Here is a 23401-nt window from a genome sequence, read left to right on the forward strand (position 1 = left end):
GGTGAAAACAGATGCTAGACGGGATAAAACCATAGGAACGGTAACCATGTGAATGGAGGAGGGAGACTGGAGGGTACAAATCAGTGGAGGGTGCTGGGTGCGCAACCCTGCAGGAGAGGGGATGACAACTGGGGTGTGGATGAGGGGTATGAAAAGGAAGAAGGGGGAGGGGAGAGAGAATGTACCGTAGCAGGACAGCCCGGACAAGGGGGGAGTGAGTGCGAGAAAGGAGGTCAGCTGAGGGACACGGAGGTCCTGCCCAACCAAAAAAGGGGGGGAGAGAACTTCCTTAACTCAGGACTATACGAGGGGAGAATGAGCAGCAATACACACGCAGGCAGGAGAGGCAGGAAAAGTGCAGCCACAGATACGGAAGTTACGACTAGAATGCAACTTAACCAATTAGGACCGGTAACGAGATCCAGGAGCCGCGTGCAAATGGCATCCTGCCTATAAATGAACTCGCCCATTGACTAGCATTGAACCCTGACGATGTCGGTAGCTTCTGACGAAAGCTTGGTGATTGGTGATTGTATTAAACTTTTTTAGTTTATAATATTCCTGGTGCTCATGTTTTATTGGTTTTTCAGAAGATACACACACACACACACACATACATACACACACACACACACACACACACACACACGGACACTTAATTAATTTTATTATTACTGCTAATAAGAAAAAGAAATACTTATGGGGTAGATTTTCCACTTCAACTTCCAAAAGATCTTGGGTGTGAGTTCTACGGAGCTTGACTATAGAGAATTTGTTTGCAACTGTGTCAGGGCATGTAGCAAAGTAATCCAAGCAAAGAAAGATTGGCATCATGTTATACGGTAGTTTATTTTTCCAGCGTAGCCAGGAGAACAGTCATTTCTTAAGAGGAATATTTTATACAGAGGCTCAATGAGAGCTGACCAAAGACAAAACGAACTATTTGTTAACAGCATTTTAATCTGCTCTTCATATTTATTTATTTAATTTAATTTATATGCCCCTCTTCCCACTATCCAAAGTGACTCTGGACGGCTTACGAAGTCTCCCAGGTGGCTCACAGAAAGATTGGAAAAAGCTGTGGTTCAATAGAGATCAGCTAAAAGAGTGCTGTGATTAATGTAACAAGTAGCAATGTGGAGGCAGAGCTAGCTTAGGGAATCATTCAGAAGCTAGATCAAAACATGTTCATATTCAGTTAATAATGGAAATTTAGGCCCTTATTAGTCAAAGACATTTAGTAAACTAGTGGCATCTTTTGAAACAAACTTCCTTTAAAATTACATGGGCACACTTTTTTTTCCCCTCTTTAACTGCAGAAACCAAAAAGGCATTATATTTCCTATCAATTATTGTACTAATAATAGGAGCTGGAATTTCTGCTTTCCTCATCTGGTATTTTGGTAAGAATGCATTCATTATACAACATTTTGATATGGCTGTTCCTGCTTAAATTGTATGGCGGTGAGTGTTTTATGCCATTACACTACGCTTTCTTACTTTTGAGATTTTGAAGTTAGAAACAGTTTAATTCTAATGGCACTATAATAACATTTTGGTGAAATTATTTAACATAAATGTAAATTATTCCGTTTCCATTTCTGATAATAACAATGTGTGACTTAACAACCATTAAATTTTTCAAAAAATTTCAGATGACAAAATTTTCATAACCTTTTTTTACTGTGTTAAGTTCTCATCCAACATCCAATGGAACTGATAATATTAGAATGTGCTCAAGGTACTGTTTGTATGATAGTCCTTGAAACAGAACACACATTTTAAACAGTGCCTTTGCTGATTTATTTTTCTGATCTCATTGTATTCCTACGTTTCTTCATAGTGACAGATAGTTGTTTTGGCTCCAAGATACAATGTGGTTCACTAAAAGTGTGTGTATTACCATCTCAATGGTGTGACGGAAAAAAAGATTGCCCTAATGGTGAAGATGAAAACCGTTGTGGTAAGAATGAATAGCAATATTTTCTGACTTTGAAAATTTGCCTATAAATCTGCTCTCCCTTAAACTCTCCCATACTTTAATTAGCCTAATTATATCTAGCAAGTTAATGCTGCAATGAACCTAATCTCATGGATAGCAGCTACTGAGTCTTTCAGGAAACTTTGCAATAGTACAGCTTATCTCAACCTGATTTCTTGCTCTATTCAGAATCTGCAGGATTAGCTGTGGAAAGCTTACAAATATAAGAAAATATTGTCTGACCATATTTTCAGCCAGTAACAATGTTGATTCTAGCTTCCAGCTCTAGCACCTTTCCATAGTAATTGTATGAATATGTTAGAGGCTATAAAGATTACAGGTAGTCCTCAAAGTACAACAGTTCAAAGTTACAACTGAAAAAAGTGACTTACGACCGTTTTTCACACTTATGGCCTTTGTAGCATCCCCATGATCCACATTTACGACCTTTGTAGCATCCCCATATTACTAAATCAAAATTCAGAGGCTTGGCAACTGATTCATGCTTATGACTGTTGCTGTGTCCCAAGGTCACGTGATCACCTTTTGCGACCTTCTGACAAGCAAAGTCAATGGGGAAGCCAGATTCAGATTTTTATGTTTAATTCTTTCATAGAGTTAAATATTTATGAACCTCAACATCTACAACAGGAGTGTCAAATTCACAATGTCACGTGTCGTGTCACGACGTATCACATCTTTTTTTCCATTGCCGCCAATGGGATGGGTGCGGTTTTGCTATGATGCATCCAGCCCGCGGGCCAGCAGCTTGACGCCCCTGATCTATAACATCAGGGCCCAAACATATCTAGGGAAAGTCCTTTTTACTATATATTGACCTATCTCAGTGATGGCGAACCTTTTAGAGGCCGAGTGCCCAAAAACTGGCCCCTGCTCTGCCCCCCCCGCCCTGCCCCTGCTCTGCCCCCCATCCCCTGCCCCCAGGACCACTCACCGCCTCCAGGGCCCGCTGCAGATCGCCCAGGCAGCCCAGCAGCGCTATGGCGGCCACACCCTCTGCCCGTGCCCTGCAGCATCAACTGCATGATGGGGTGTGAGGGCAGAGTCTTGTCTACGCTGCCTGGCTGCCATGTCCTTGGCTGCGCTGCTCCGTGTGGGCCACGCTCGAGGGCGACTCTCCTAAAGGGGGGCTGCTGGAGAGGAGGGGGTCACGGGGGGAGGCAAGGCTGGGGCAACAGCACATGTGCCCACAGAGAGGGCTCCAAGTGCCACCTCTGGCACCTGTGCCATAGGTTCACCACCACTGACCTATCTTATTGCCAAGGACTCTAGCCATAAACCATAAAAAACTGAAATGTTACAAAAAGTAGCACTAAGGCAGAAGCAAGCAAGCAAATCTGAAAATTAAACTGAATTCTCCAGCCATAATATTTCTAATTCAGAATGGAGATAGTAGTCCACATTAGTGGTATAAGAATTTGATCATTAGGCAAAGGATGGATGGATGGCAGGAGGCTAATGGCTTTTACATTTTTAGGAGTGGGTGCAGTCACATAATCTGTGTTCTAAAACAGCGGTCCCCAACCTTTCTGGCTTTACCGACTGCTGAGGGGGAGAGGGGATGGTCCTGTGTGAGTAGTGGGCAAGTGTGCACGTGCACAGCTCCATTTGCGCGAGCGGTGGGCATGTGCACCCTCCGCTTGCACAAATGGAGCTTCATGTGCGTGCGCTCCTGTGCTGCGCACACAAGTTGAGCTGCGTGTGCGCCATTTCTGTGATCTGGTTTCAAACAGGCTGCGGCCCGATACTGGGCTGCAGCTCGGGGGGGTCGGAGACCCCTATTCTAGAATGCTAGCTTTAATATCTAGCATTAAGAAATAGATTTACCTTATTTTCCATTTTGAGTCAACAGGAACATACTGTATGTGGCTGCAAAGATGATTCAAGAGAAATAGAATAATACTTAAACATTATTAAACATTGATGTAATCTGCTAATATTTTTAAAATGGTAAATATAAGCACCTGACCAACTATTTATGTCTTATGTTTGAATGAGAACTATATGTATGTTTGTAAAACTGTAATTCATTATTATTAGGTGCCCATAACCACTGTCAGCCATAAGCAATCACCTCCTTCTGCATCCTCAAATGACAAGAGATGCCCTGCCCTGAGATTTGCCAAATTAGCCTCTGGTAGCGTTTTTCTTTATTTTCTATGGAGCAACAAGGGTGTTTCAGCAATTTCCTTGTTCCTTTTTCATTAATAAGCTTAGTATGATTGGCAGATGGCAGTGATGCTAGAAAGACAGGTCTGTGTTCATCAAAACATGATTATAGCTGCATATAACTCTTTGGATATGTAGAAACTGTAAATTATTTTGTACCAAAGATGCTTTTTCCAAAAGGCCACTGGACTTTCTTGGTTTTTTCTTTGAAAACGTTTCGCTTCTCATCCAAGAAGCTTCTTCAGTTCTTCTTGGATGAGAAGCAAAACATTTTCAAAGGAAAAAACAAGAAAGTCCAGTGGCCTTTTGGAAAAAGCACCTTAGGGACAGCCATGACTGGATGATTGACAATCTCCATAGACATGTGAATTATCTGCATATCAGCTGTCTATGTTCTAAAGTTTTCAAAAACATCAACATCGTGGTTATTTGTTGTCAACATCATTAACTCATTTTTATTATTGTAGTTAGACTTTATGGACCAGACTTTCTCTTGCAAGTCTATTCATCTGAAAACAAAGATTGGTACTCTATATGCTATGATGATTGGAATGATAAATATGGAGAAACTGCATGTGAAGACTTGGGGTATAACTCGTAAGTAACATACTGAATTTTCTTCACTCTTTTGCAGTAATATTACAGGGAATAAATTACTATTGACAAATATATTGAGAAAATATTTAAATTCCTTAGCTGAGTACCATTACATGATTAGCTGATGCATCTGTTCCCTGCCCCCCCAGTTTAAATTATTGTCCCTGCCCCCCCAGTTTAAATTATTGTGTTGGTTTAGACTTTTGTTTATTGCCTTATTACTTTAACCTCAAAGAATCAGGATCCTATTAGCTTCATTCTATTCTTTAAGCCAGTGATGGCGAACCTTTTAGAGACCGAGTGCCCAAAAACCGGCCCACCCCTGCTCCACCCCCACCCCACTCCCTCACAGGGCCACTCACTGCCTCCATGGCCCGTCGCAGCAGATCGGCCAGGTGGCCAGCAGTGCCAAGGCGGCCAGGCCCTCCGCCCGTGCCCCACAGCATCATCTGCGCGCAGTAGGGCACAAGGGCAGAGTCGTGTCTTCGCTGCCCGGCTGCCATGTCCTTGGCTGCGCTGCTCCACGTGGGCCGTGCCCGGGGGCAACTCTCCTCTGGGGGGCTGCTGGTGAGTAGGGGGCCATTGGGGGAGGCGGGGCTGGGATGACGGCATGCATGCCCACAGAGTGTGCCATGGGTTCGCCACCACTGCTTTAAGCCATGAAAAGTGGCATACATTCAAGAAGAATCTGGAATAAGAGTTGTACCACTTGCCTCTATATTTCATATTGCTAAGGAGCAGAGAAAAAATTGTATCATGGCAGGGCAATGGTCTCTGACATTAGGAAATGCTGGCTGACTATTTTTAACACAGATTATTTTGGGGAAGGACTTCCTTACCATATTTATTAATGTAAGCGAATAGAGCTTACAAATTTATGTCCATATATTGCAGAGGAAAAAGTAGTTTTGTTTAGCCAGTGAACAAAAAATTGATAGTGCTGGCTAAAAGAATCAAAGTTAAGCTATACTCAAAATACATAAAATCTTTAAAGGAAATTTACACTGTTGGATTAAATGCTGCAAATATATATTTATATCACTTTTGCATGTATTGAAGAAGTGTGATTCCAGAAACATAATGCACAATTATCCCAAACATAGTGCAAACTCTTCTGTAATAGTTAAATATTGGGGAAAATGAAGTATTAGGAGCACAGTTAATCTAATTTGTGACTTGTAAATTGAATACCTTTTTGTTGAAATACATTCATTGGGATTTGACATATTTAATTGATTGTTATATTTTTGGCAGGAAAACCTATTTCACCAGCAGCGCAATCCCAGCTACCACTCGTTCTGCAAACATTTTGAGAGTCAATACTAGTGCTGGAGACATAGACCTATATAAGAAATTGTACAACAGGTATGCATGTTTATAGTTTTTATTATTATTATTATTATTATTATTATTATTATTATTATTATTATTATTATTATTATTATTATTAATAATAATTATTATTATTATTATTATTATTATTATTATTATTATTATTATTATTATTATTATTATTATTATTATTATTATTATAAAAAAGTTGGAAGGGACTTTGGAGGTCATCGAGTCCAACCCCCTAGTACATATATATAAATGTTCTCTCTGTGTGTTTATGGAGCAATCTGCTCCATAAAGCACTACACCTTGCAGGATTGTAGTGCTCCTCCTTGACAAGGAATTGGGTATAGCTCATTTGGCCATTTACTAGGCATGCACAAAAGTCAGTATGGCCAAGTGAAGTGGTGAACATGCTCTACTTTGCTGATTAAAAGCAGGGACTGCTTTGCAGAGGCATTTCAGAAAAGGGCTTTGCTTACATTTGTCTATGTGAAGTGCCCTTTGCAGATTTAAGTTCGTGCAAGTGGGGCTGTGCGCATGCGTGCGCGCGCACGCACACACACACACACACACTGGTCAGCCACTCATACTGCCCGGTGGCCAATAGGCCGTGGCCCGATAGTGAGCTGCAGCCCACAGGTTGAGGACCCTTGTGTTATTGTACATTAATATTGCTAGAGCCCAAATAAAGCTGCTACTATGTGGAGATAGTTTTAAAATGCACTTGCAGAGAAAAACTCTTTTTTTTTAGTATACAAAGATTCAGTAAATTAATTTGGAGGATTTTTAAGACCATTTGAAGATTAATTATTTACCCACTAGTTCTAGCAATAATTGTGTGCTTAAAAGTCTACCATTAAAGATATATTGGATATGATGGGGTAGCAAAAAGCGATTTGTAGGAAAGCAAGATCTCCAGAATTCCAAAATGGGAGAGGAGCTAAACACCTATGAATGAAATCAATCCTGATATTCCCCTTTATGTTTACACCTGTGGTATTGGAATCCGCATGTACAGTATATTTGAATTCATGGAATAGGACTTGAGTGAGTGCAAATCCATAGGTGGGCTGATTAGGTGTATTTCCATATAAATGGTACCCTGCCAGGAAAGAATCTTCCGATTAGTTAGGAAAAATCTATACATTTATCTACTCTCACTTTTATTAACTACATTTATATACTATTTGACACTGTTGACATTATTACTGTATGTATTAGTGTAGATTACATGACATAGTTCCCATCCACTGAGGACAAATATAAAAATCCTACATGAATGTTCAGTATGTTCATATATTCAAATTTCATTTGGTTTCTTTGTGTTATAGCCAGTTGTGTCCATCAAAGCAAGTGGTATCCTTGCGATGCATAAGTAAGTACTATAATTGTACTTAAATATTTAAATTATTTGTGTTTTTACTTGGATATATGTTGTTTTTGTTGTGATTAACTTAAAAAAATGTAGTTGTAAATTATACACATTTGGGTTGAAGTTTAGGCAAAATGTACTCAAACTAATTCACTGGGAGATTCTGAGACTTCATTTTTATAGCAGCCATATGAAGCCATAGTTCCCTTGAATAAAAAAACTACTATTTGTTCTTCCAGCCACTTCTGAAATGAAAATACCTGCCTTTATAATGAACTGAAATAGAAGGCAGCCATCTGTAATCTAACCAAAGGTGCTGTAACTGTATTTTTAAAATGTTACAATCAATATCCCCTGTATTCTTCCACAGAAAGATAGAATGTGAATATTGACATTTTTGTTGATAGAAAATAACACATTGAGAAATCAGGAATTAGTATCTGGAAGAAGTCTTGAAGATCATTTTTTTCTTAATTATGTTTTACAAGACTGTGGCACATCAAATAAACATACGACTCCCAGAAACAGAATTGTGGGTGGAAATGCTGCATTACCTGGAGAATGGCCGTGGCAAGTCAGCCTTCATATTCGGAGGACTCATCTCTGTGGAGGATCTATTGTCACCCCTGAATGGATAGTAACAGCAGCTCATTGTGTGGAAGGGTAAGTTCTAAACCAGCGGTTCTCAACCTATTGGTCGCGACCCCATTTGGGGTCGATCAACCATTTCACGGGGGTTGCCAACCAAGGCTGTCCGCCATTTTTTTCCCTTTTCCGGCGGGTGCCTTACCTCCCTTGGGCTGGGCCAGCTGGTGGTCGGTCTGCTCCGTCTCTGCCACTTGCCAGCTACGCCTTGGCCGGCACAGGGGGCGGAACCACGCATGCGCGGCGCTCCTGGGCAGGGAAAGTCCTCGACTTACGACCGGTTTAGTCCTTGACTTACGACCGGTTTAGTCCTCGACTTACGACCGGTTTAGTCCTCGACTTACGACCGGTTGGGGGTCACGGCATTAAAAAGCTTGAGAACCACTGTTCTAAACAATTTCTCCCGGGACATTTTTTAAAAATTATTTCAACACTATTCTGCAAAAAGAGAGTATAATTTGTGACTTTACACTTTAGTTGCAACTTAAGTTATAGATAGTCCTCATCTTATGATTTGTCATTTAACAATCAATAAAGGAGATTACAGGTAATCCCCTAGGTACGAATGTTCATTTAGCGAGTTTTCACAAAAATGAATTTATTCAGAAAGGGTACTTACATTAGAAATTCAAAATTGCGACCAAAAAGAGACCTCTGTAGCCATGTGACTTGGATTCAGTCACTGCTGCAGCAGCTGCCATTTTTAACTCTGTGACTTGCCTGGGCCGTTCAAGTTATGAATCCAACCTGAACTTTAATTTTCTAGAATTCTGAAAGACTATGCCCAAATATTTAAAACACTTAACTTCCTTTAGTTCAGAGTCAATTATTCGCTTGTGCTTTTATCTTTTATTAAAGAAAATTAAAAGTTTGGATTTATTATAATTAAAGACTAATTGTTGCTTTATACAGTAAGATGCCAGGGTTCTTACAGCCCACTTCATATCTACATAGGACAGGGAGAGAAGTACTGCATCATTGACATACCTTAGAATTAGGAAGTGGCTGTCATTTAGGTTGGATGCATGGTGTTGACTCTTAGAAAATTTTAATCAGAATATATATTAAAGAGCAGTGGGGCTAAAATATATCCTTGTTTCATATCCTTTAATGTCTGGATGAAATTATTTTTCAATTTTGAATGAAAGACATGTACCTGAGTTGCCTTATTGGGGAGATGGGTAGCATATAAATTTAATAAAAACATTACTTGCCCAAATCTAATGAAATAGAATTTGTAATGCTTCTTAGAAAATGTCCATAAAATCATATCCCCTTTTGTTTAAATATTGCCTCTTGTTATATGCTACTGTTTCCTTTCTTCTCTTCATGGGTTATCCATATTCTCCAAAGGCTTTAATTTTTTAGGAAGTTCAGTATGACTACCTATATTTCAAATTCTAACCTGGATATATTAGGTTCTTAATAGCTTGACATTTGTTACTGATAGGGCAGTAATATGTTGTGTTTAGAACATAACTCCTAACCTGCATTCTGTTTTTAGGGCACATTCTGATCCATCATACTGGAAGGTTTATGCTGGGATTCTGAAACAGCCAGAAATGGTTCCTTCAAAGGGATTTAGAGTAGCCAGAATAATATCTCATCCCAACTATGATTCAACTTCCAAAAATTATGATGTTGCTCTTATGAAGCTACAGTCTCCTCTAAGTTTTAATGGTATGTAGTTATTTTCTCGATAAAAAATTATAAACCTCACTATTAGAGGGTCAATTGTGCTATGGAAATCAACATAGCATAAACCTCCATTACATTAAATCAATATCATTTTTAAAGTAAAATGTGATCTGCTTTTTTGTTGTCCATAGTTAATGTTCATAATAGCTAATCCATTTTAGGCTGGATTAGATAGACTAGTCTAATGGGCATGGCATGTTATCATGGCATGTCACATAATAATTCAATTTGCATCTGCTAGAAAATTGTTAAAATTCTATATATAGTCTTTATGTCATGGTAAGAATTAACATTTTTGTTCCCATCTTTTATCAGACATATATAAACAGTTCATTAGATGTTATTTGTTATAAGAATACTTTCCTCAGTGTTCTTAATGAAATTAATATAATGCTTTATTTGGGCTTTAAAAACATCCAGTATAAAATCTTGACAAATCTCAGATGCACATTGATTTCAAATTACTTTCTATAATAGTTGGTAATACTGAGAGTGCAACCTAATTATTTTTATAATTAGTGGGTTTATGAGTATGTTTTGAGTATGTTATTGTGCAACTGTTGTACAGATACACATAATCTATGATGGGAGGGGGCAGACAGATTTATTCCATATTAATTTTAATTGTATGTATAGATACGTGAGCAGACATGTACTGGTCTTTGTAGAATGTTAAGTTTGATTTTCTGGTTCCCAACAACAAAGTCACAAAGTGACCAGGAAGCTTGTAGACTTGGCATTCGGTAATTTTAACCATCAAATCCCTCCATTGGTCACTTGCTCCGTGCAAGAATCTCAGTTAAACCACTCCAACAAATAGCTCTTTAGCTTCTGCTTGAGATCTTAGATTTTTTAAGTATTGAAAATTTTGCAAACTGAATATGTAAGAATGCATTCTAGGAGGTTATGATATGGAGGATCTTTATGCAATGAAACGTGAAAGTTGTTAAGATTATAATAGTGTTAAACTAATTCAAGAGTCACCAATAAAATATTACTGCTGAGAGCTTGATCCTTTGAAGAAAAGGAGAGCAAATTCCTTATCTAGCTACTTTCCTTTCAGATTATTGTCTAACCAAAATAAAATAAAAATAAAGATACTAGTAAATGAGGGCTCCCAAATTTAAAGCTTTTGATTTTTAAAACCAGCTTAATTGCTAGTTAAACATTTGTTGCCTAGGATTTAATTCTCAGTAAAAATGGTGATCTGACTTTTATTATGAAGATCTGTCAGGGAGAAAAGGAGGAGACTGACCTTTCCCAGTTCTGTCCACCAAGCAACTCTGTCAGTTGGAGGATGGGGAGATGACAGTAGTGTATATAGGCATTCATCTTACTGACCAGCAGCTTTGTCCAACAGTCTGCAAATTTTAGAATTTGTTGTTGTTTTGGGATGGCTGCTTTTGGAATTCCATTAGTATACTGTCCACATCTATGCACAGCTGTCTGTGCCTGAACCAGCCAAGATAATTTCTGATATGGCATTAGATGACCCTAAATTCCTTTTTCTGTGGGAGCTTTAGTGTATCTGAAAGGCTTGAGTCTGTCATTGACAATCTTCAGGTTTAGAATTCTAAAAGTTTCCTATCGGGTTCTTTTTTCCGTCATAGTTACTGATTAACAACATGTCCTTGCTTCAAAGATTTTATAGGACCTGTTTGTTTGCCCAATGTTGGAATGATGTTTGAGACTGACCAACAGTGTTGGATATCTGGATGGGGAGCCAAATACCAAGGAGGTAAAATGAGTTGCTATTAAAACTTCATTGTTAATTATTACCAGTTCTTTGGTATTATAGAACTGACGTTTTATTTCCATTAAAAAGATTATTACACCACCATGTTCTTGATTTTTTTGAAATAGTTTAAGGCAGAGAGTTAGCTGAAGGCTCTAAGCGTCATAAAATAGTGAGGAATCCATGCTAGGATATGTTATGGGGAAATGAATTGGCTGCCTTTACAAGATCTTAAGCCCCTTAATGACAGATTTCATGCTTAGTTCAAGTAAGCGGATGTGTGATATGTATTACAAATTAAATAACAATGTCTCTGAGGAATTTGTAATCATTTTCAAAGCCAAGCTCATGAAACTTTTCATACAATCCAATCTCAAGTACTTATGTATATTTTCAAAACATGGGGTGGGATGGGAGAGAAGGGAGAAGAAAAATTTAGTTCTTAATGTGGAAAGAGCGGGAATTGTTGATCCAATGTGAAACACATTGAAATCTATTGAAAGATCTATAACGGGTCTTCAAGCTTGGTCCTTTTGTGACTTGTGGACTTCAACTCCCAAAATTCCTCAGCCAGGCACACTGGCTGAGGAATTCTGGGAGTTGAAGTCCACAAGTCATAAAAGGACCAAGTTTGAAGACCCCTGATCTACAACCACTGACAACCAACTTACATTTTCCACATATATTTTTGTGAATGAGCCACATACATTAAACAACTATGTAGTTGTTTTTTTTAAAAAAAATGAATGGGCTAAAAAGGACAACAATAAAATATATAAAATATTGTGAATAGTTTTATGAGAAAATTTAGTATTTTCCTTTTCATGTGTAATTCTTGGATCTTTCTCCAACTATAGGTAATACTTCAAAGGAACTGAATGCAGCATCTGTACCTCTGATAGACTCATCTATATGTAATGGAAGATATATCTATAATGGAATCATTTTGCCTACTATGATATGTGCTGGCTACTTACAAGGAAAGGTGGATTCTTGTCAGGTAAGTTATGAAATGTGAAGCACTTTAATATTAGTTTGCAAGGACTTGTAGTGGGATGCAAGATAAGACTTCAAAATAGGTAGAGTCAGTGATAAAAATGGGGAAGGTACAATTCTTAATCAGAACATTAGGGAAACTTGAAAAAACTATCCATGTAATAATTCTCTTATTATTATTATTCTCTGTTATCTCTCGGTATCTTACAATTCCTGCTCCAGACTCATAAACAGTGATCATACTGATCTGAGGAACTAAGGATGCCTTAAGAATTACAGCTTAATACAATTAAGAGAATGGTTACTTCAAAAGTAATGAATAATTATATAATGGATGTTAATATAAAACAGATTTTCCTACCCTCTTTATAGCTTCCTGTCTATATCTTGCTTTTTTATTCTAAGTTATTTGGAGGCAAGACCTCTTGCAACATGCCATTCAACAAAAGTCTTTCAGCAATTTACAGTAGAAATGTTTATTTGAAAGAGGCTGCAGGCTCAGCAACCTCAGATTAGAAATTTGTACCTGATATTCAGTTCTCCCTAACTTATGTAGATTAATTTCATCAGTCATTTATTTTGCATTCCGTGAAATCTTTGTTCTAAGCACAGGAGATTGTATTTCATTATACATACCCATTCTCCTTTGAGAGATGCTTTGCATTGGTTAATTTGTAACATTTTAGTTGGAAATAGCTTTCAGATTCTTGTATATCTCCTCAGATAGGATATGTATTCAATTCATTGAAGCAGAAATGCTACAATAGGTTTATGCCTTGTGTTTTGTTTTAGGGTGACAGTGGTGGTCCGTTGGTAACCAAGACAAATTTTTTGTGGTGGCTAGTTGGTGACACAAGTTGGGGAACAGGCTGTGCTACTCAATATAAACCTGGAGTTTACGGTAACATTACTATGTTCACAGAATGGATTTACCGAAACATGCAGGTAACTTTCTAATATGTGGTAGAACATATAATATGCTTTTCACGGTTCTTAAGTATGACATAATAACTGGAAGAGCTGCATCCACATATCTTAAACTTGGTGGTGGTGCAAACGCTGGTCTATAGGAAGAGATTTTTTAATTCCATGCAACTGTACAACTGCTTGCCTTGTCCTATTAGCTCTCACTCCCAGTTTTCTTTTTCCTTGCTTTACTGGTCTCTCTCATTAGGGAAAGAGATCAAGAGAATTATCTGCCAACTTTCCCTAACCAAAAATTAGAACTTGCTTCGGGTACTTAGGTCTGGCTGCTCTTTCCCAGGCTTTATATCTTCCCAGTCTGTTCTTGCATAACAACATGTCTCATGCTACACCTATATCTGTAACTTATTTTTTAATTTATTATGGGAAACATAATAAGTGCTTGCATACTAAACCCATCAAAAATGTTGGCATTTTCCTTCCACTCTAGAATTAAATTTGTCCACTTCTGTGACATGTGGCTTTCCTGGCATGTGATTCTTTGGCGTAATTTATCAAATAAAATTTGCAATGGAAATTTACATGATCATAAGGTAGACACAATTCCTATGGAGCATATTCCTTGCTAGGTGGAGAAGGAATTCCCCAATGCATGCTCTCATACAGAGCCAGTTGGTGTAGTGGTTAAGGCTACAGACTGGAAACTGGAAGGTTTTGAGTTCTAATCCTATCTTAGGCACAAAGCCTAATAAGTGACTTTGGGCTAGTCACTTCTCCCAGCCCTAGGAAAGAAGCAGTGGCAAACTACTTCTGAAACCTGTGCCAAGAAAACTGCAAGGACAAGTCCAGGCAGTTGTCAGAAGTCAACATTGACTTGAGGGTGCAAGCTTGCATGCACATACATACAGATATACTCTTTTTCTATTGCCTATAGTGATTTATGATTTTCAGGTACGAGGAGTTTAAAATTCCACGTTGCAGAAATGATGGCTCTGTGTTCATGTATACACGGCTGAAATATGTTCATGATTCTGGACATAAAAGACCATTTTGCTGGATGTTCACTGACTTTATTATAGTTCCGACTGTCTCCTTGAATATGTCACCAATCCTGAAACTGACTATTTTGGGAAAAGAATCTCTTAAATATGCTTGTTTATTTGTTTTTCTTAACAGGCAAACAGATGACATTGCTTCCTTTGACTCACTTTAGTCAAGAGTGGAACAAATCTTTTTGTTCCTTGTAAATCCTTGGTTATGCTTCCAAAAATGACTTCTGAGTCCTCAACACTTCATATGCAGACTGTAATGGGAATGTTTGCAATGTAATGGTTCCATTTGCACCGCCCAGCTTCATATCAGACAGTTGAAGAACCTGATTTCTTGAATCTGGTGTTAACCATCAAAGGTGAATGAACACATTTTTCTTTACCAACTACTGGTTGGTTTCCTTTATCTCTGAAGATTTCCTACCAGTTGGCATTCATTTTAAAGTTAAAAATAATGTTTGTAAATTATCAATTCTGTTTTTGCTTTTGAAATCAAATGCAGCATCTCAATGTTTTATAAATGATATTTAATATTTAGGATATTAATGTCGAGTATATCTGGGCTGCTGGATAGCCCAATTTTTTAAAGCGAGAAAGAACCACATGAATATTTTGATGTAAGATGTGAAAGATTTTTTTCTTATGAATATTGCTATGCATCTTTTGTATTCAGGTATTCATTATTTTTATTCGCCCATAGGTGTTAATGATTCTGAAACTATATAATTTCAATATATGTCTCTTTCAAAATGTGTGGATAGATTCAAGATCAGTTTAGTCTAGAAAACAGAAATACTAATTTCTAGGTACATATCTTTGATGCAGAATGAACAAAATAAGTATTCTAAAACGTCAATAATTCTGCTTCTGCTGTGGTAGCTGGATATGTGCATTACATACTGATTTGAATCTGTCAGTTCTACCTCATTTTGTAAAACAGTGACAAAATTGGGATGGGTCAGGGAAAAGTCTTGGTCTGGTTTTTTTTCTTTAAAAATCCTGTTTATCATTTTGATAATGAAAGCAGAAGCAAAGTTTTTAAATATAAAAAATTGATTAATATAACCACCAATCATTGGCATGTTAGGAGTGTGTCAAATTAAGAAAGACTGCTATTGCAGCAGTAAAATTTTATTTGGATGTAATGAATTATGCTGCTATTGAAATGCACTTTTTAAAATATATCTGTTGGTGGGAAAATTCACTTCAGGTTTTGGAAGTGCAATACTTTTGTAAGTAAAGTGAAGTGCCATTGAAATGGTTTTGAAAACATTAAATGTATTGCAATATATTGAAATCAACATAAATTATGCATAATTATTATTGATCACAATTTCAGTTAATAAATATTTGGATTTTTTAAGTTTCAAGAATGAAACACACCATTCTTTGTCTAATCTGCGAAGAACTTGAAAAATAAATGTTTTATACAGTATTGTTTTTGTAGTTTCCTTCATTCTTGCTTGCTTGCCTCTTTCTTGTTTGCTCCTTCCTTCCTTCCTTCCTTCCTTCCTTCCTTCCTTCCTTCCTTCCTTCCTTCCTTCCTTCCTTCCTTCCTTCCTTCCTTCCTTCCTTCTTGGTTTTCATCAGATGTAGTGCAGATACTCCCTGAAATGACTGAGAACTGGGGCAGGGAGTGTGAATAAAGATGAATAAAGAAAATATATGCATAAAGATTTCAGCAGATTGTGCATTTTAAATGGTGTTAACAGAAGAGGGGGCAAAAATATGCTTCATCCCAGAAGATTTGTCAGTTCTGTTCCGACATCAGTGATGACTTGCTGACAAGTGATGACTATACGTGAAGTATACGTGAAGTATTAATGCTATTTTACAATGCCTTGGTAAGACCACACTTGGAATACTGCATCCAGTTTTGGTCACCACGATGTAAAAAAGATGTTGAGACTCTAGTAAGAGTACAGAGAAGAGCAACAAAGATGATTAGGGGACTGGAGGCTAAAATATATAAGGAACGGTTGCTGGAATTGGGTATGTCTAGTTTAATGAAGAGAAGGACAACGGGGGACATGATAGCAGTGTTCCAATATCTCAGAGGCTGCCACAAAGAAGAGGGAGTCAAGCTATTTTCCAAAGCGACTGAAGGCAGGACAAGAAGCAACGGATGGAAACTGATCAAGGAGAGAAGCAACCTAGAACTAAGGAGAAACTTCCTGACAGTTAGAACAATTAACCAATGGAACAACTTCCTGACAGTTAGAACAATTAACCAATGGAACAACCTGCCTCCAGAAGCGGTGAATGCTCCAACACTGGAAGTTTTTAAGAAGAGACTGGACAGCCATTTGTCCGAAATGGTGTAGGGTTTCATTCCTGAGCAGGGGGTTGGACTCGATGACCTCCAAGGTCCCTTCCAACTTTATTATTATTATTATTATTATTGTTATTGTTATTGTTATTGTTGTTGTTGTTGTTACTACTATTTTTTTTAATTATTATTATTGTTATTATTATTATTATTATTATTATTATTATTATTATTATTATTATTATACTGTTTCCAGTATAAAGATCCAAGGATAGGGTGGTCTTGCCTCCTATATTTCCATTGGCAAGTTATGCTTGCCCAAACATGAGAATAGGAGGGGAGACTCCAGACAAGGTTTATAGAATTGAGCTTTTTCTGATCTTCAATCACAGCAATTGCTGTCAGTGCCAAATTCTTTTCCATTCCAAGAGCTCTCAGTGAATCAGTGAGCTGGATCTTTGCTTCCTACAGGTCGTATAAAGTTTTCTGCTTTTTGTCTGGACAAAAGTGATGGTCTCTCTTCGGTTCAAATAACATGTTTCAGCATAGTGCTTAAAAATGTTTTTAAACCAAAAACAAAGCCTAGATTAACATTACTGAAAATTTGATATGTGTGATACACATACACATGCAAATGCACATATAATATATCAATAGGCTTTTGTGGGTGAGAGGCACTTTGGATTTCAACTTTTGTGAAACTCTTCCCAATCAGTAAGGCTACTAGTGATGCTACCTGAGATGTCATGGGAGGTTGATCTTTAACATATATGAAGGGAACCTGGGTAAGAAAACTTCTAGAGGGTTCAAAGCCCTTCACAAACTATTATTTCTAGCTATTCTTATATATTCTTATACTGGAGGGATTATCTTTTTCCAAGAGTCTCTTACCTGTTCAACCAGAGTGGGCATGTTGCAGATCCCATCAGCCAAAGAGTGTCAGCTGGCAGGGACCAGAAGACAAGCTTTTTCCTCAGTGGCCCCTGCTCTATGGAATATCCTCCCATGGGAAATTAGAATGGCCCAATCTTGTTAGCTTTTCATAAGGCCTTAAAAACCTGGCTATGTTCCCAGGCTTGGAGTGCTGAACGTAAAAGCTCCCTGTCTCCTGGCCGTATTGCTAACTGGCCAATACCTTGCTCCTGTATACTGTATATTTAATCTGAATGTTTTTATTTCTTGTTTTTGTTTTAAAATGTTTTAGCAATTTTAATCTCTCTCATCTATCTAATCATCTATATTGATTATAATTACAATTAAAATAATTGTAAGCCATCCAGAGTTATTGACTGAAAAGGGAGACTATACAAAATGAATGAGTAGAATGAATGAATGAATGAAAATTTGAAACTTCTTGCTATTCTCGTTTAAAAAAACTCCGAGTACGATTTATACTTGATGCTCAGATAAACAAGTTTTAAAAATAGATATGGTAGTAGTAAAGTAGGGTAAAAATTATATCAAACCAGAAAGCACAATAAAGACGGTGTCCTTTATTTTTTCATTGAATGCTCTTTGACCTTCTGCCTTAAAGATAAAAACATCTTAATTACCTAGGGAGGATGTTCTGTGACTCTAGAGCTTCATTAAAGAACCGTCCTCTCCCTGGTTGTCACTTAAAAATTCCCTTGGTGCCATTTGCTCAGTCAGTGTTGTTATTCTCAGGTTGCAGATTTGGACAGGGTGGGATGGTTGAGAGGAAGTGGGTTATTTAAGGCTAATTACAAGGCAGCTGCACTGCTTCTAGCCACTGTGCAGCTCCAATTTACACCACAAGCCCTGTCAAGTCCACAAACTCATACTGGCCACAAAATTTGCAATTCCTGTATCTGTTTTGATTACATTCCTCTTTTGCTTGAACACGTGTTGGGTTGAAAGTAAGGTATGTATTTCCTACTCTCCAACTTCCCCATATTCAGCTGGGAGATCTGAAGGACAGGTGTGCTTATTCCCATTCAAGCAAGCAGTGTTGGTCAGAAGGCTGGCTAGGTAGGGGAACCCAGTGTGAAGAAGCCAATGTCCACACAGGATTGAGGAAAGACAAAGCTTTATTTCTCTACAGAAGCAGAAGAGGGGGATGCCTGTGGGTTTCACACCCTAGGAGCATGCAGAAATCAGGCACAGCTATTTTTATACAATTTACTACAGGAAACAAAGAATTGCTGACTGGTTACAAAGTTACATGACAGTTACACGTGCATATAAAGCATACAAACCATCTCATTATACCATTAATTCTACTTTATTGTCATATAGATTGACTACCTCTGGCTGTGTTTTTACTATGCTAATGATAAACTATATTCACCAGTGGTTCTCAACCTTTTCTTCACTACAAGCCCCCTTTTGTGGCCATGGACCCCCAAGACTTAAGATTTAAATCATAATATTTTTCAAGACTCTGCAGACTCCCCCCCCCCCGAGGATCCGTGGACCACAGGTTGAGAACCACTGATACACAGTACACTCTAACTGGCAGACTGTTCGGGATTGCAAAGCAAATTCTCCACTTTTTCAACATAACTGTATTTTATTTTTGTACTCCAAATGTAACCTTAAATGACATGTACAGGTTTTATTTTTCACTGGAATAAACACATTTTTCATGTAAGAAATTGTTTAATTTCAGATAATATCTTTGGTGGAAGTAAGTTGTAGATCTTACTGGGATGCTCATTAGAATAACTGAATTCAAATTACAAAGAAGATTGATCTGGAATGTTCATATTATGTTTCTAACATCTCTCAGATGTAATGTCAATCTGTGACTTTGTCTTTGAATTCTGTTTAATGTTTTGTCTTGTGTGGATTTTCATTACCAATCTGAATACAGTAATGAAGTTTAAATTTTGTTACATACAGTAAGTTGTTGCAATAATGAGATATCAAAAGTACAAAGCAGTACTAGAGCTAGGGTAACATTATACAACACAAGCAACCTGAAGAGGGCACTGAAACCATTGAGATTTTTCTTATTTTTGCAACCTACAGTATTGCACTGAAAAAAGACAAAAGTCATTTCTTTGTACTTTTCTTTTTTCTTATTTTTGTTCCTTCTATATTTTGATTTTGTAATGAAACTTAATAAAATTTAGTAAATAGAAATAATTATATTGTTGCTGATCTGCTAATCAAATGTTACTTAAACTCCTATGCATGAGTACTGATCCATTGAAGTCAATAGGATTCTTCAGAGCAGCAAGTAGAGAACTGTAGATTCTATTTCACCTGAACCCTGTTGATCTGTTTAGCCTACATTTAAAAAGGTTAAATAAGTCATACTTTGGTCCAGCTGTCCTGATTTAACTTTTTTCAATACTTTTGGCCTGGATGATTGTTTTCATTGACACTTGGCCTACATATTTACTTCCCAGGCTAAAAAAATTAGATCCTGAAGATTAAGAAGAAAATGTAATAATGTACTGTACTTTCATTTAGAAATCAGACTATGCATTGTGATAGAGAACGCAACCTTGTGGGTATATATCTACTATGAAGAAATGAAAACATATGGCCCTTCTCCACTTGCATCCTACCACAATACATGCATGCCTCAACAGTGTGCTTTCCCCTCATGACATTGGCTTCATTTAGTCCCAAGGCCATGAGTGAGTCAGTGTTAAGACATTCTTAGCTATACCAGTGTTAAAAGTAGCATTTTCTCCTAGGGTGCATAACAGGTTATGTTTCACCAGTCATCATATAAGAGATGAGTAGTGGCAGACTGTACCACAGAAGTGCTAACTGCCCTTTCAGCTAATAGACACACCAACTTCCCTTCAGTCTCAGGTCAACATTATCTGTTGCCTTCTACTCGGTCCCTAAAACAGTAGAACACAGTGGCTCATGCAATAATCCATTTTTCAGAATGTGAAAAACGTGAAATGACATAATGGTTAACTAGCAGAAGAAATAATTTAAATGGTTGGGTTAATAGTTTATTTATTTAAACAACTTATATGGCCCTCTGCCTTACATAGTGATCCTAGGTGGCTCACCATAAAGCAGAATAAAATGAAAAGAACCCTTTTCACTAGACACCACATCAACCTCCTTGCTTAACCCTAACCCAATGCTTGGGAAAGAGCCAGATCTTCACGGCCTTCAGGAACGCTAAAAGAGTGGGGCCCTTTGAATTTGAAGTGGGAGGCTGTTCCAAAGTTGAACGATGGAAGCAATACCCTTCCCCACCCCACCTCTGTATCTCCTCCCATTTACATGGAGAACCTGGCCAATATTTGTTGCCTATATAAAGAAAAAGGATGAGAACCCCTAAATAGTTTTATGATTTGAGTTCTCTCTCTTTTAATCTTTCTTCAGCTTGGGTTACAATACAATGTATAGACTACACACAAAAAGGAGTGTAAAAATAATGGGAGTGGCCTGAAGATAGATTTATTCCTTACCTCCTACAACCTTGGAACTGGGAGAAGGAGGTTCTTTCTGCTGTTTTGAAGATAAAGGCAAGAATAGGGGTTTGGAACTGGGGACAGCAGACTTTATGCTAGTATAGTTGTAGCGGATGGACAGACAGCATTTTGACTCAATAGTAGGAAAAGGTCCACAGTAACAGTGATTTATATTGTGCATGTAAAGTGGCAAATACAAATTCTAATTCTCTTTACTTTTCTTTGCCAATTGTGGTTCTAAATGCACTATTTAAGTTGGGCAACATCACTGAATAATTTTACAAATGTTTAAACATAAGTTACAAATACCCTTAATGTACTAATCTAACAGAAGCAGAGCTGCTACCTGAAGTTTTTATACAGAAATATTAGCCGTCCTATTTAAATAAAGAATTGTTTCAAAAGTCGTCGAGCTTTATGAAGTCGCCCGATCCTTTCGTTTAAAGAATTCCTTATGTTGACAACATCCTTTCCCTCATGAAAGAGAATTTCCAGCTGATCTCCGCTTTGCAAAACCTGCATCATTTCATTCTGTAACCTCTCAGCAAAATCCCTGAACACGTATAACTGTATGATCATAGGAATCTGAGTACCAAGCCGGACTTTTACACTCTGAAAGCAAAGTTAAGGGAAAAGAAAATTATACCAGGATAATATAAATGGCTGGAGACATAATCTCTCTCTACCACTGTGTTAAGGTTTGTACTAAAGCCTTGTCCCCTGTGAATTTGTACCCCATTACGAAATGAAAATCAAGCTGTTTCTGTTGAGAGATGCCTACTACCACCACCACCACCACCACCCTGGCAGAAGATACAGATAGTCCTCAATTTACAACCATTTGTTTAATGACCATTCAAAGTTACAACGGCACTGAAAAAATTCTCACATAACCAACCCAGCATCCCCATAGTCACGTGATCAAAATTTAGGTGCTTGGCAATTAGCATGTATTTACAACAATTGTAATGTCCTGGGGTCATGTAATCACCATTTGTGACGTTCCCAGCTAGCTTTTGGCAAGCAAAGTCTATAGGGGAAACCAAATTCGCGTACCGACTGCATGATTCACTTAACAACTAAAGTGGTTCGCATAACAATCATGGCAAACAAGATCCTAAAACTGAGTGTGAGTCACTTAACAACTGCCTCACTTAACAGAAATTGTGGTCACAGTTGTGGTCATAAGTCAAGGACTATCTGTACTTTCCCATATTCAACTCCTTAATAGAGAGCAGGAAGTTAGACTCGTCTCTTGCAGATGCTCACTAAAATGTCCTCCTATCTTGCAGCTTCAAAATTGCAAGAATGGAATATATTTAACAATGTTTCTGTACTGAGGAGCAGAGAAAAGAAAGTGAAAGGGGCCCCACAAAACACTTATAAATCCTATAAATACCACTCTTACAGAAGCTGCAACTGTTTACACGGACTTTCATGAAATGGATGGAGCACAGCAAGTTGGTGCCAGCAAGTTCACATGAATTGTTCTCACAATATCATAGATGTAAAGATAGAGCTCCTTTTGTCTTCAAATGAACTCTTTAGACACTTAAAGGTTATTACATTTTTTTCAACTTTTTTTTCTGTTGGGTAAACATGCCCAAATATCATTTGATGTTCCTCGTAGAGCTCTGTTTTTCAGACACCTCACTGTATCGGTAGCCCCCTCTGACCTTGTTCTAATTTATCATGGTCTTTTTTGAACTCTGGTACCCAGCACTGACATAGCATTTCAAGTGCAGTCTCAACAGAGTAGAGGGGAAGAATTATTTCCCACAGTTCAAATAATTCTACTCTTCACATATACACTCTTTTAGTATTTGGAAAAACTGTGGCTTAAAAATTTAATTTAACCTGAAAACCTCAAAGCTGAAATCCTGTGTCTTTGCTGCATTCCACCCATCTCAGAAGGCCCCAAGCAAAGCAGTTCTTGTCAATATGTATGTGTGTGCATGTGGTAAATATATACATGTGTTTTTGAGCATATGTCAAGATATTTCTGTCCACAGGCTGTCATATGATTCATATGGACCTATTAAGCTGATATTTACTAGCCCCACATAACCTATCCTAATGATTTGATGATGCAAATACTGCACCCTAACTACTTGTATGAAACCTTTTTCATTTTTGCTCACTTAAAACTTGTAAAAGAAGGATATCTTAATAAAAGTAAAAAGATACTTTTTACTTCA

The 23401-nt window shown here is 37.7% G+C and overlaps 2 protein-coding genes across 4 annotated transcripts in view; one reads left to right on the forward strand and one right to left on the reverse strand.

The window, feature by feature from the left end:
* TMPRSS2 (transmembrane serine protease 2) overlaps positions 1–15960 on the forward strand; it is a 33674-nt gene extending 17714 nt beyond the window's left edge. The window contains exons 4-14 of one of the 2 annotated variants that reach the window (XM_015816925.1): positions 1320–1403; positions 1844–1963; positions 4639–4768; positions 6023–6133; positions 7438–7481; positions 7967–8141; positions 9628–9803; positions 11464–11559; positions 12414–12556; positions 13345–13497; positions 14653–15960. In XM_015816925.1, coding sequence (XP_015672411.1) covers positions 1320–1403; positions 1844–1963; positions 4639–4768; positions 6023–6133; positions 7438–7481; positions 7967–8141; positions 9628–9803; positions 11464–11559; positions 12414–12556; positions 13345–13497; positions 14653–14664 — 1244 coding nt within the window. In that variant the 3' untranslated portion in view covers positions 14665–15960. The remainder of the gene's footprint in view (positions 1–1319; positions 1404–1843; positions 1964–4638; positions 4769–6022; positions 6134–7437; positions 7482–7966; positions 8142–9627; positions 9804–11463; positions 11560–12413; positions 12557–13344; positions 13498–14652) is intronic. The other variant, XM_029284322.1, reaches the window with a different exon arrangement.
* Positions 15961–18824: 2864 nt separating this feature from the next.
* The window catches only part of LOC107288319 (interferon-induced GTP-binding protein Mx), a 30324-nt gene continuing 25747 nt past the window's right edge, over positions 18825–23401 (reverse strand). For both annotated transcript variants that reach the window (XM_015816927.1, XM_015816926.1), the window contains one exon: positions 18825–21815. In XM_015816927.1, the coding sequence (XP_015672413.1) occupies positions 21585–21815 (231 nt within the window). In that variant the 3' untranslated portion in view covers positions 18825–21584. The remainder of the gene's footprint in view (positions 21816–23401) is intronic.

This window comes from Protobothrops mucrosquamatus, unplaced genomic scaffold (genome assembly GCF_001527695.2).
Source record: "Protobothrops mucrosquamatus isolate PMUCROS unplaced genomic scaffold, P.Mucros_1.0 scaffold529, whole genome shotgun sequence".
Taxonomy (NCBI): Eukaryota; Metazoa; Chordata; class Lepidosauria; order Squamata; family Viperidae; genus Protobothrops; species Protobothrops mucrosquamatus.